This window comes from Hemibagrus wyckioides, linkage group LG16 (assembly GCF_019097595.1).
Source record: "Hemibagrus wyckioides isolate EC202008001 linkage group LG16, SWU_Hwy_1.0, whole genome shotgun sequence".
NCBI classification, from domain to species: Eukaryota; Metazoa; Chordata; class Actinopteri; order Siluriformes; family Bagridae; genus Hemibagrus; species Hemibagrus wyckioides.
In genome coordinates, this window is record NC_080725.1 from 8,931,093 (window position 1) to 8,945,148 (window position 14,056).

Sequence of the window (14,056 nt, forward strand, 5' to 3'; positions counted from 1 at the left end):
TCTCAGTGTCTCTGGGGATCCAGTAGCGCATCTTCCGCACACCGCTGAGGAAACAGAGCTGTGTCTCTTTAAGTTGCGACTAAAGCCGATTAGTGTCGATTCTGCTTTTAGCGTCTGTTCACGCACTCTCTTTTTATACTTTATGTTATTGTGTGCATTAGACCACCGAGCGTTTAACGAGATATCTGTGCCTCTTTTTGTCGCAGGGGATTTACTGTTCTGGTTTGTGCGTTTCTCATCGAATCGAATATTACTGGATTATCTTCCCTTAAATCGCTTTCACTTTGCTTACTTTTTAAGGTCCGTCTCCGATGGTCATGGACTCATGTAAAGCGGTGTGAGACGTCGAGGTGGAAAATGCAGAAAAGTGTACGTTATAATGAGGGGCACGCACTTTATCTCTCTGTGGTCGCGCGTAAAGAGGGAACGAAGCGGGGCTACTTGAGCAAGAAAGCGACCGATAACAGTCGCTGGAACGAAAAATACTTTGCTCTGAACCAAAACATCTTGTTTTACTTTGAGAATGAGCAGAGCACCAGGCCGACAGGGATTTACTTACTGGAAGGATGCACCTGCGAGCGCGCCTCTGCGCCCAAAGTGTCTACAATCAGCCGAGACAGTTCAGAGAAGCAGCAGGTTTCTATATTTATATATTCTATATATTTATAGTAAGCACACACATACAACAATTATTTTTAATTTATGTGTTTGTGTCTCTGTTTTGTGTGTGTGTGTGTGTGTGTGTGTGTGTGTGAGTGAGAGAGAGAGAGAGAGAGAGAGAGAGAGTCAGGTGGAGGACTATAGAAAAAAATATGGTTTCTCTTCCCTGGCACTGAGTATAATATTTTGATCCGCAGCTGTAGTGCGGACCTTTTGGAATAAATTCAAACCTTAGCATTAGTTATAGGTGGCCACTTTTGCAGCATGACTCTGTAATGTAAAACCATTTCTCTTACACTGCATCACTGCACACTTGCACACTGTAGTGTAAAAGAGCAGATGTGTCTGACTGCCCGGCCATCACACATCCCTGACCCAGCTCTCAGATTATCCACCACACACCGCATTAAACAGCACGCTGTCTATTATGCTCACATAGTTAGTTATTGGACATTTACTCCTTCTCAGTGAATTACATTTAGCAAAAAAATTCATTTCACAAATCTGGTCTGAAATGACACAGTGTCATTTTATTCACTCTGACACTCCATGTCACGCTGACTACAGTGATAAGGTACAAATTCAGAGCTTCAAGAATCCGTATGACTAACTGAAATATTCACTCAGCAGATATTCTCTACCTTAGATAGCTAGCATGCTAGAAGGCCCTGAAGTAAAAGTGCTGCTGGCTATGTTTGATTTATTGTTCAAGAAACATCTAAATAAACTCATTCCTACGTAAGAATCTATTTTTTCAATCCAAATTATGTATGCCAAATTAAGAAATAAATTTAACATATCATCCCAGCCAGCTCCTAATTAGACGAATAAAGACTAATAATAAAACAATAAATCTTCTCAGAATTCCAGGCAGATTTGTTTTTGTTGTTGTTGTTTTTGTTGTTAATTTATAGCTTGTATTATCAGGGGAAATTGTGTACATTTCTGAATATGACTTTAAATTATCATAGAAACCCTGACAGGTTAGTTCAAGTTAGCTACATGTGTTAGCAGTTATATTCATGAATATGTCTTCAGCTCTCAGTCATGATTATTAGCTCATGTTAGCTAACAGCTATCCTTACCGGTGAATAACCATACGTATTTATTAATATGGTAGAAGAAAATCTGTCAGGTTAGCTCATGATAGCTAGACAGCATTAGCTGTTAAGACTGCTATTCACTGTTATTGCATTAGAATATATGTGTGAAATTCTTGTTTCCAAGTAGACATGCTGAGGAAAAGAAGAAACATATCAACCTTTTCCAGTGCCCAAATATTTGTGTGGTTTTTGAAGAATTTTGCTGAGAAACCGTCAACCCTGACTAACGTTTCTGAAATGATATATTGTTTATGCAGTTGACTGAGTTGCCAAGTTGAAATGTTTTTAAAGGATTTTTAAGAAAGCCAAAATGAATAGAGATTGAGTCACTCTGCCATCTTGATTTTTAATTGATTTTTATTTGTATAGTGATTTTAAAGTGGCCATTGCCACAAAGCAGCTTTACAGAAATGCTGGATATAAATATAAAACTGTTTAAATGAAAAACTCCGTGAGATAACATAAGGAGGAAACCTTGAGAGGAATGAGACTCAAAAGGGAATCAACTGGGTGACACCACAGAGTGTTATTATAAATCATTCCTTATAACTGTATACTATATACAGTTATACAATGTAGTGTACAGCACACAAAGTACTAAAGTGTAAACAGGACCTTCTTATCTTATTAGCAACATATGAGTATGAACAATAGAATCAGTTCTGAATTCATTAAAGAATTAATTTTTAGTCCAGTGTATCAAACTGCATTGTATTAAATCATTGTATTAACTTTGGAGACTTTTGCAAATTGTTCTTAGATATTGCAGTCCTAAGACAAGGAAGGACATCCATAGATATATGTATGTTTTATGTATATGTGGTACTATCCACATTCAGCTCATGTTGATCTTTAGGCTGTAAATGTGAGGCCAGCCTCAGCAGCAGCAGTTGAATTTCAGGTCATGAGAAATCATGGCACAAGTGGGCATCACTGGTATCTCAGGAGTAACATGTAGCTTGACGGAAAGAGAGGAAAAGGGAATGACAGAGAGAGAGAGAGAGAGAGAGAGAGAGAGATCACAGAAAGAGCTGTGACTGGATCTAGAGAATTAAAGTCTCTACTTAGAGATTGCTATCAGTTCCGTATTCCTCATCAGATCAGAAAGAAAGTTGCACAAGACTTCATGAATACAGGGTTACACTGACATTGAGATTGCAAAAGTAATTAACTGAAGGGCTGAGTCAAAGTGCCAAAGCAAACTGATAAAATATGTTATTTTAATGTCTTAAATACCCATTAAGCAACTTGAGCCAAGAAAATGTGGTAAAAGCTGGCAGATGAAAGCTTACAGACGTGCTGAAGACTGATAGCAGATTTTCTAGTCTATATGACATAAATATTCATATTATCCATACTGGTTTTAAATATGGTTTTCCATTTTTTTCATTTAATTCATATAATTCTTGAATTTAATTCTTACCTCATAATAATATAAATTAATATTCAGCTCATATAAAATCATGCAGATCCAGGTTTCAGTTCATATTCATGTCAATCATCAGAATGGAGACAAAATTTGATCTGAGTGACTCGGACAATAGTGTGGTTGCTAAAATGGGCTGAAACACTGTGTTGATGAATGAGGTCTGGAAGGAAGAGGAAGGGCCACACTGTATAGTAGATACATCAGAAAATAGAATTTTATATACAGTCGACATCAACTGCATAATTTTAATGATTAAAACATAAAGGCTGATTATAACACCAGCTGAAGAGAAAATATTCTGTGCTTCAATCATATGCCCCACCCCCTCCTATGCTCCTCCTCCTCCTCCCTTCACTTTTCCCCGTATAAACCTCGACTTACACAATAGTTCATAGCATGACATTAATTACAGCTGAGGAGTGAGGAAAGGTAATGGCAAATCTAACACTTTATCATGTTAATGTGTAGTATGATAGTACATGAATTTGTATTTAGTTTGGATTGGTTCGGTTTTCCAAATCTAATTTACTTTACTAGATTTATTAACTTGTTAACTTCCAAGAAATGTACTAAATGTATTTTTGTTAAATTCTTGAAAGATGCCTAAAACCCTAGAAATACCCCTCATTATGCCAAGCAGAAAATCCACATACTAGGCAGGAATGATAGTTTCCTGTTTAAGGGTAGTATACTGATATTGAGGCACAATACACTTGGATAGGATTGTCCTAAGACATTTATGTGACCTCTTTACAGGCCCAGTGTAAATTCTTAAATGCTTGTACTGTATGTGTTAGGAAGTTAATACCCAGAAATTTCATTTTCTCAGTGAACTGGGACCAACTGTAAGATTTATTGACTCGTTCACACTGGTCTGCTTTTTAACCATGAAATTGAAATTGGCGATTCGAGGAAATCTGGACTTGGCTCAATTGAACAAACATTGGATAATAAAAACAAAAAAATTGTTAAGGGCACAGTGACCTCTCTATTAATCTAAAGAAAGCCCAGATTTATTTATGAGTCCATTTAGTATGAGGTGCAGCTTCATTCTAGCTGATAGATAGTGTACCCTTAATGTCACTGTGGGAATGACATGTACAGATACAAAGAATTGCCTTAGAAAGCTAACCGCAGATCTCATATAAGCAAGTTCATGTAACTTTCTCCAGCCATGCAGTACTAGCTTGATACTGTTACTAATTCCATGCTTCCATTGAAACTGCTAGCGTTAGTCGTTTGAACGAATCACAATTATATCCATTTATATCCACATTCACATTACTTACAGAGTAGTAAGCGATCCAAAAGACAGAAATTGTGAAATGGCTGGAAAAAAGCATGAGATGATGAGATAATGTTTATTTATGTTGTACACAGGAACATAAATAAAATTTCATAAAAATCAATTGGTTAAAACAGGATTCATATACATGCTCAGCTGATGCTAAGTGACTGTGGTGGTTGTTAGTAATCTGAGCTGACCAACAGCAGGAGCTGGAGCTCTGGAAACCTCAGACAGGACTCAAGATAAACTGGGATATGACAGTAATAATCATGTGACACAACATCTTTATGGTAAATTATAAATGCCATTACATTTACCTCTTTAACAAAGGTTTCTGTTTGGACCAATACAATTCCTGTTTTTCTCAGCCACATATCAGCAATGAAGCTCCAAACTAGTACAAAAGAATACAGCTTCAAAGTAATACAAGGCATTCTAAAAGCAAATGGCTCATTGTAATTTGCTTTGTTGGCCAGCTGGACTGAGGAGGCCTTTGATATGTGCGAGCTACTCTGCATATTCATAGAACAGTTGTTTGTAGAGTCATTATAAGATTCATTATAAAGTCCATCAAGCTACCATCATTCATCTGGACAACAAAAATCAGATCAGTCTATTTTGCAAGCAGAGCTGATCCATTTTCATTACTGCATTCAACTGAGTAGAGATTATTGATGGCAAAAATACTCCTGTTAAGCGTTTAAGGTGGTCAAGAACTGTGGCTATCAGATATCAAGACAATCCATCTCTTTGGCTGTACCTGCTAAAGATTTCGTTTTCAAATGAAACATACTTGACAGAATGGCAAACAAGTGAAATGTCTCAGGTTACCATGGAAATCGGGTTTCGTGTTATGCTGAAGTGGTACTGTATTATTATTCCAGAAGCACTCATCACAAAATATTACACAAGATATCCTAAACCCCTCAAGCCCCCACCCAACATCCCACTACTGAACTCTGGCCTCAGATAATATATTATATTCTTTGCATGGAGTTATAGATATAGATATTATGTTAGTTACAGATGGAGTAGTAGATTATTCTGTATCAGTTTGCTGATTGTAATTATGCAGAGCTCTGAACATAATGCTCCTTTACACAATGTTATAATCTACTAAGCTTTAAGAGACAAGTGCACATGCAGGTGTGTCAACACACCATGACCTTTTCAGAAATAACAGAAACCTTCCTGGTAGTAATGCAGCTATTTTAATCAAAATAAACTATAGAGGTGTATGTGTACATTGTATAAATTTATGCATACACAGAAAAAAAAAATAGTACTTCCCTCTTTTAGTATGCACAGAGTGGTAGCAAGGATAATGAAGTAAGTAGGTAGGTAATTTTGTTTGTCTTACACATAAATAAGTGCTATCAGGGGACAGTGGTAGATGTGAAGCAGATTGAATAGTGTGTGTAAGGAAACATTGATTCTGTTGTTATCTTCCAGCTTAAACAAGGCCCAGGGCTGAGGAGAGTGCATTAAAAGCAAAGATGAGAAGCAAAGGCTGTTACATAAGTGCAGATATGTGCGCGCACACACACACACACACACCAGATGACCTGCTATGCAGTGAGAGAAGACAAAAAGCCCTTAAGCTTAAGTCCTTTAACACACGTGTACACACACTCACACATTCACTTATGACCTACTGCATTAACACCCTTTTGGGCTTTTGGATTGCAAATCACACTATAATCCTTTTATGGAAAAGAAAATATTGAAATCAAATCTCTTTTCTTTTCTATTATGCGTATTAGCACCACTTCCTTGTCACCAACACTTGTACTTTGGGGAAAAATGTTCACAGTATGACTGCTATGAGAGCTTACTCTTTTCCAAGCAAACAGATTTCGCATTCAAATATCTCAGTTTATGTCTTTTTTTTGCAGTTACAGTAAATACCATCTGCATCTTCACTGTATGAACAAATGAGTTTACTGATGATTTCATTGTCTGTCCATTATTAAGCACTATTTCCTGGTCATCTTCGGCCACGATGGACAGAAACCTCTGGAGTTGCGCGCCGAAGAGGATACAGACTGCACTGAGTGGGTGGAAGCCATTCAGCAAGCCAGGTACAGCAGCGAATGAAGGCATTTAACTGATTTTTGTGAGAAAGAAGTGCCTTCGGCTTATGTAAGTTGCAGTGGCTGAACACAATAGTATTTCAGATATACTGCAGCTCTGAATGTTCTCATTAAATGTGTCATTTCTCTGGTTGCAGTTTTTCACGTGTTAAAAAAGGAACAAACTTCAAGCTGTAAAATTTAAAGGCACAAACAGAAACTTTTCTCTTTAAAACCTACAAATCTATAACCCCCAAATGCATTTATATTTGCACACAGTTCAAATGGTTCACTATCAGGTCATCCATCAACACTGCATATGTTAATATATTCTATAGAAATAAAAGATTTTTAATATTCAGCTGAAATAAAAGGATTCCTACAAAAAAAAATAGAATTGTGCTGTATTTTGAGTCACTGCTTTCATCCATTTGTCTTCATCTCTTTGCCACCCTCTCTTCTCCAGCTACTCTGACCTCATCATCGAGCGTGAGGTTCTCATGCAAAAGTACATCCACCTGGTGCAGATCATGGAGACGGAGAAGGTGGCAGCCAATCAGCTCCGCACACAGCTTGAAGACCAGGACACAGAGATCAAGCGGCTCAAGACTGAGGTCACACATCATTAAATCAGCATATGTCTAGTGCATAAGTATTCACTCCACCCCATCAGTCTGTTTTGTTACCACCTGGACCTGAGCTGCACTTTATAGGCATTTTTATTTATTAAATAAGTCAATTATTCACCCCTTATTTTAGTATTTTGTATTTTATATTAGTATTTCACATTGGTTGTGTTTAGGTTCTGGCTATGAACAAAGCAAAGGATAGAATATTACCTTGTCATTCCAATCAAGATGAGGAAGACCCTGATATAAAGAAAATAAAGAAGGTGAGTACTTTCATGAAGGCTTCATTACAGATCCATCTTTAATCAGTTACATAATAATAAAGAGATATTTTGTCCATGAAAATCATTAAGAACAAATCCAGATCTAAACATTAGGATACAGAAAGTAGTGCAATTATGCAAAGACATAAGCTAAAGAATTATAAGACTTTTTATTTATTTTGGTGCTGGTATCATTATTAAACCAATTTTGCTCCATAGACATATAAAATCTATCATTATTCAGTGTAAAATGATGTAGTATATAATGGTAAAGTGTAGGGCAGTGTAATATGGTATAAAACGGTATAGTATAATATAGTGTAGTTTTATGTATGGTTTTATTTATGTAGTAGGGTGGAGTGTGGTATAGTGTGGTGTATTGTATTATAAAACGGTGTAGTGTAGTAAAGTGGAGTGGAGTGGAGTATAACATTTTATAGTTTAGTGGAGTATAGTGGAGTGTATTATAAAATGGTAAAGTATAGTGCAGTGTAAAATGGTATAGAAAAGTGGAGTGGAGTATAAAATTGTGTAGTGTAGTATACTACAAAATAGTATAGTGTAGTGTATTGTAGTGAAGTGAAATGGTATAGTATAGAGTAGTGTAGTGTAGAATAGTGTAATATAAACTAGCATTGTGTAGAAGTGGAAGCGCAGTGGTTAAGGTGTTGAACTACTGCTTGAAAAGTTGTAAAGTCAAATCCCAGCGCCACCACTGCAAGCTGCCACTGCTGTGCCCTTAAGCATGGCCTTTTGCTTAGTTATATAAATGAGATAAAGGTGAGAAATTGTAAATGGTAAAATTCATAATGACCATACGAGTGCTAACAAAGTTTATGGTGCTTGTAGATACAAAGCTTCATGCGTGGCTGGCTTTGCCGAAGAAAGTGGAAGATCATTGTTCAAGACTATATCTGCTCACCCCATGCTGAAAGCATGAGGAAGAGGAACCAGATTGTTTTCAACATGTTAGAGGCTGAGACAGAATATGTGCTCCAGCTGTCCATCATGGTGAACTGCTTTCTGCGACCACTTAGGATGGCTGCCAGTTCCAAAAAACCTCCCATCGGCCATGATGATGTTGGCAGCATTTTCCTCAATAGGTATATATATATATATTTCTATTCCATAACCTGCTTTAAAATTTGCTGGTCTCATATTAAACTCGATACAGCGCAACACTGTTATTGTATTTCTCAGAAGACACTGTTGATAGTAATGTTATGTTGGAACAGCATTCTTATACAAAATTTTTTCCCCCAAGTGAAACTATTATGTTTCTACATGAGATATTTCACCAAGGCCTAAAAGCAAGAATTGCCAACTGGCCAAGATTAGTTTTAGGTAAGTGCCATTTGCTATCTTTTTTAATGTTTTGTTTTTTTTTTTTGACGCCCAAGCACATAATATTAAATTTTCACTAAATTTAAGCAAATTAAAAGTAACCATGAAAATAGCAAAAACAGGTATGTGTTTATTGATAGAGAACAAATATATTTAAAATTGTATATATTTAAAAAGTTTTTATTACAGCTCTCATATACACCATGTTCTCATATTGTGTCATATTAAAAGTTTAAACTGGATCAGGGGCATATTTTCTGTGGTGAATGGGGGGAGGTAACCCCCCAGTAATCTGAAGTAGTAATAATAACCCCCTACATTTATACACTGGAACATTTGTAGAAGTATTTTTTTTTTTATGACGGTGTTCTGAATTGGTTGTGAGTTTGTAATAATAAATCAGATAAAAATATTAAACTACCACCTCAACCCTACCCCTGTTTTACACATTGGTAATGCCCACCTATTACCTTGCAACAAACACTTTGAAAATGTACTTAGAAGATGGTGTAATATGGTCTATTGACACTTCACATATACATTAATCACTCAAAATCTCCTCCTTGCACAATTGCACTTGATTCTATAAAGTTATAGTAGGGACATTATTTATAATTATGCTCTTTGGCATCACCCAGATGAGGATGGCTTCCCTTTTGAGTCTGTTTTCTCTCAAGGTTTCTTCCCCATGTCATCTCAGGCACAATACAGATAAAATCGAATTAAATTGATTGTAGCTAGCTTGATAATTCAATATAGCCACCACTACCAACATAACAAGTTAGGAAAAACAGACTTGAGTTATGCTAGCTAATCTTATTTGAATAGTTTCCATTATTAGAAACAATAACAAGGGTGTTCACACTGAATGCTGCATCACGCCGTCTTCTGTTGACTGTATAAGTTTTAATCAGTTACAGTGTGCATTCATTTGAAGTGTTATTATGCCTTCTGTAATTTGTTTTAATGAAACAATCATTCGATGGTAGTGGATGGTAGATAGACAGATGGATAGATTAGGGAGAGAGATGGATGGATGTACCCCTTCATCCATCCATCTTTCTCCTTAATCTATTAGGGAGAGAGATGGATGGATGAAGGGGTAGATAGATTCATTTTTAATGTATATTTAGGAAGCATACTCATTTATACTTCAGTCCCTAAATGTTCAAACTGAATCTATACCCTAGACTAGATGCTAAATATTTTTTTAAAAAAAACTATTATAACGGCTACAGCAGCTGCTACATTCTTTAGTGAATGAACGTGATTTAGGATTTACTCAAATTGAATAGTGATATATCTCACATTATCTTTATCACTTTTTAGCTGACCTCTTTGATATATTGCTGCCGATGTTAAACATCTACCAAGAATATGTGCGAAATCACCAGTACAGTCTTCAGGTTCTAGCAAACTGCAAGCAGAACCGTGACTTTGACAAGTTGCTGAAGCAGTACGAGTCCAATGCCGCCTGCGAGGGCCGAATGCTGGAGACGTTTCTGACGTACCCGATGTTTCAGGTGAGACAAATCCTGTTGAAGGAAACATTTGCTTTGACCTTTCAAACTTCTTAACTATTAAATCTTACTGTCTTCCAGATTCCTCGATATATAATCACTCTGCATGAGCTGCTTGCCCATACTCCCCATGAGCATGTAGAACGCAAGAGTCTGGATTTTGCCAAATCAAAACTGGAGGAGCTGTCCAAGTATGCACAATCGTATTTCTGCATGATTGCTAAACTCTTAATCTGTATGTCATCGGAGTTTTATAAACTGTAAGACATTTTAAGATGGTTAAACTGCCTTGAAAACGCACCGCCGTTTTAACACACAAGTCGTCAAGACAATGGATTACTTTAAGTTTCATTTAAAAAACTTGTGATCAATATACAAAACTTTTAATGATAATTGGAGTAAAAGAGAAGGAATAGGTTCATCTAATGAAGCTATCATGTTTTACTCTGTTGTGTAAAATTACAGACAGATCAGTTCTGTTGAGCTGATATCAAATTAATCCAAGTTGATATTCTTCACTCTCATATCATATACCCTCACGTATCATATGCTAAGTGCTAGGAATTGTCTGTAAATAACATGGTTTGGGTTAGGCATGTGACAGAGTCTTTTTTCAACCACAAGATGTCAAAAAATCTCTTTAATATGTAGAAATTGTTCAGTTATACAGGGGAAGTGATTTTTTGTATTGGGTTCATTATCAGAATGATGCATGATGAAGTAAGTGACACAGAGAACATCCGTAAGAATCTCGCCATTGAGCGCATGATTGTGGAAGGCTGTGACATCCTCCTGGACACCAGCCAAACCTTCGTACGGCAAGGTGAGTCATACAGAGCTACTTTTTCACCCTAAAGGATCTGGTGCTTTTGCTTGTTAGTGCATGAACAATGATTACCTCCAGATTATTATTTCATATGATGCCAATATCATAGTGTCTTCTAATGATACTAATTAGATTAAGAGTCTCGGGAAAGGGCTGTGCTTTTCTTAAATTTAGGTTGAGATTCTATTCGTCCTTCTCCTCAATAAGCCAGCCTCCTCTTTCAGGCTCTCTGATCCAGCTGCCTTCAGTGGAAAGAGGCAAACTGAGCAAAGTGCGCTTGGGTACGCTGTCTCTGCGAAAAGAGGGCGAGCGCCAGTGTTTCCTCTTCACCAAACACCTTCTGATCTGCAACCGCACCTCCAGCGGCAAGCTGCATCTGCTCAAAGTGAGTTACTCATCCCCACGCTTATGCAACCAGTTTATTGGCAGTTGTATTCCCTCTAAAAGGTTTATTTTTGTTTTTCACTTGAATATTGTTAAGTGGTATATCACATTAAAGATGGATGATCTGACATGGCTTATCTTTTTTTTTTTACAGTTGAGGTCAAAAGTTCATAGAAAATTGATAATAATTTAAAAATAATAATAAGAGGGATCATAAAGATTGACTCTGCAAGATGTATGTAAACGTATTACCTCAACTGTACATCATAGAAACCTGCAAATTTTAGTCTGGACACCTCAAAGGGTCTGTCCTGGGAGTTTACAGGGTTAAAAGCATGTAATGTTTTGCAGTATAATGACAGCATTTTTCTTCTTAATTTATAGCAAGGAGGAACTCTGTCTCTGATAGAGTGCACACTCATTGAAGAGCTAGATGCCAATGATGAAGACTGTAAGTACTCTGATAACCTTCGTATCAGATTCATTTAATTTAAGCATTATGAAAGACAGAATTGCTTCATTTTTTTGTATATGTGCATTTTAGGAGCATTATAGTATCTAACAGAATATATAAATTATATTTACATTACATTTAATTGTTATTTGAGAACAGAAAGCAGTGACTTCCAGTGCTCATATGGTTCTAAGTAAAAGGAATAAAACATAAAGGTGGTGTTGCAGAAGATCATCAGTGATGGCTTGGACTTCCTAATACAGTGGAAGCTGATGAAGATCTTTTTATTACAGCACATCCTAAAGTGTTTTATTCCTTTTATACCACAGCAATTTGCTGATTTTATTTAGTTAATAATGATAAATATATCATTCAATGTTTTATATCAGTTTATGTGGAGTTTCCACTGTAAGACATTTCAAGAAACTCCTTCCTTAAAAATGTATGTAAACTTTAAGTAGTCAAGTTAAAGTAGTTAAAGTTTAATTTTCAATATCTTCTAAACTTGAGTTTAATATACAAAACTTGTCCTGACAACTGAAGTTAAAAAGAAGAAACATGCAAATAATTTAATGAGGCTATCATGTGCACAAGTCCCTGTGAATTGGTTACTGTACTATAGAAACAATATTACAAGTGAGTATAAGTGAATTAATCTGTTATTTGAGTTATAGCCAGCATTATTGTCAGTGCAGCTGTTGTAGAAAATGTATCAACACTGTCTGCACAGTGAGAAGTGAGAATTCAACAGTGCTGTGTTATAATTACAAATATATAATAGCTTCCAAAACTATTTAAATGGGGCATGGTCATTATCATTTTTGCTTCACACTGCTGGGGTACAAGTCCTACTTCTGCTGTATGTGTGGAGTTTTCATGTTCTCGCAGTGCTTCAGAGGTTTCCTCTGGGTGCTCCAGTTTCCTCCCCAGTTCAAAAAATATTTTTGTATATATGTATATTTATGTAGATACATATTCATAGATGACATATGTGTCTTGTTTGGCTTCTTGGAGAGACTAAAGCCATTTATTAATGCTTGAATGAATTATCAATGATTTCATTTGCCTTTTAGACAATGCTGCAGGTCAGGGATTTAGTCATTTAGAGTTTAAGCTGCTGTTTGAGCCACCTGATGGGCCGTCCTTTGCAGTAGTTCTGCTGGCACCATCTCGCCAAGAGAAAGCTGCCTGGACCAGCGATATCAGCCAGGTAAGTGTCAGTAAGTGCTGCTTTAATTTACTTTGAGTGCAGAATACATAACGAGGTAACTGTTGCAAAGTATAAACCATACATAATTTACCTTTGAATGAGTTGCTTTTTATAAATAATTCTTATGGTTTGAAGACAGCTAGATTGTTGTGTGTACACAAATACAGAAAAAAAGCTTGTCTTAAAACTGAGCACCAAGGTCATAAGCAGGTGGCTCTCTTGAGTGCTGTGTGTTTTTGTAGTGCAAGCGGGGTTAAAGCTCTGGGGAGTCCAAGCTGCTTGTTTTGTTGTGGGCTTGAGGGTGTTTCCAGCTCCTCCCTTCAGCTGCAGATTCCCACTGGGCCCACAACACACTGCGGCTTTACAGCTTCCTCAGCCATACTAATATGTCATATAGCAACATACAAATATACCACATATAGTATGTAGCAAAGTTCAGGGTAAAGAAAGGCTGTTAGGATGATAAACCACTGCTGTGGATCAGTGGTTACTAATTACTGAACTAAACTTTATATTTTAAGTAGTTGCTTCTTTTTAGCCTGTAAAACAAATTTATTCTGTAAAACAGTATTGTAGAATTGTTTCCTTTTTTAATAAGGCTTTTTTAAATCATTTTTAAAGAATGATACAGTAAATAGGAAGTGAAAAACAGTTAAATATAAATAGTTTTTCTTCCTGTTTTTTGGGTTGTTCTCACAGTGCATCGATAATATTCGCTGCAATGGCCTTATGACCAGTGTTTTTGAAGAGAACTCCAAAGTCACAGTGCCTCACATGCTCAAGTAAGAATTCCAAAGAAATTAAATATCCATTACAATGCAATGGCTTTCTTTTCAGGAAATAATAACCTGGCTAGTGAATAGAGCCTGAAGTG

General features: G+C 36.5%; 1 protein-coding gene across 3 annotated transcripts in view; it reads left to right on the top strand.

Moving 5' to 3' along the window:
- The window catches only part of rasgrf2a (Ras protein-specific guanine nucleotide-releasing factor 2a), a 28,796-nt gene continuing 14,740 nt past the window's right edge, over window positions 1-14,056 (top strand). For all 3 annotated transcript variants that reach the window (XM_058411879.1, XM_058411880.1, XM_058411881.1), the window contains exons 1-13: window positions 1-636; window positions 6,455-6,561; window positions 7,019-7,166; window positions 7,355-7,444; window positions 8,294-8,547; window positions 8,709-8,788; window positions 10,118-10,311; window positions 10,390-10,499; window positions 11,013-11,131; window positions 11,359-11,519; window positions 11,903-11,969; window positions 13,046-13,182; window positions 13,882-13,964. In XM_058411879.1, coding sequence (XP_058267862.1) covers window positions 358-636; window positions 6,455-6,561; window positions 7,019-7,166; window positions 7,355-7,444; window positions 8,294-8,547; window positions 8,709-8,788; window positions 10,118-10,311; window positions 10,390-10,499; window positions 11,013-11,131; window positions 11,359-11,519; window positions 11,903-11,969; window positions 13,046-13,182; window positions 13,882-13,964 — 1,829 coding nt within the window. In that variant the 5' untranslated portion in view covers window positions 1-357. The remainder of the gene's footprint in view (window positions 637-6,454; window positions 6,562-7,018; window positions 7,167-7,354; window positions 7,445-8,293; window positions 8,548-8,708; window positions 8,789-10,117; window positions 10,312-10,389; window positions 10,500-11,012; window positions 11,132-11,358; window positions 11,520-11,902; window positions 11,970-13,045; window positions 13,183-13,881; window positions 13,965-14,056) is intronic.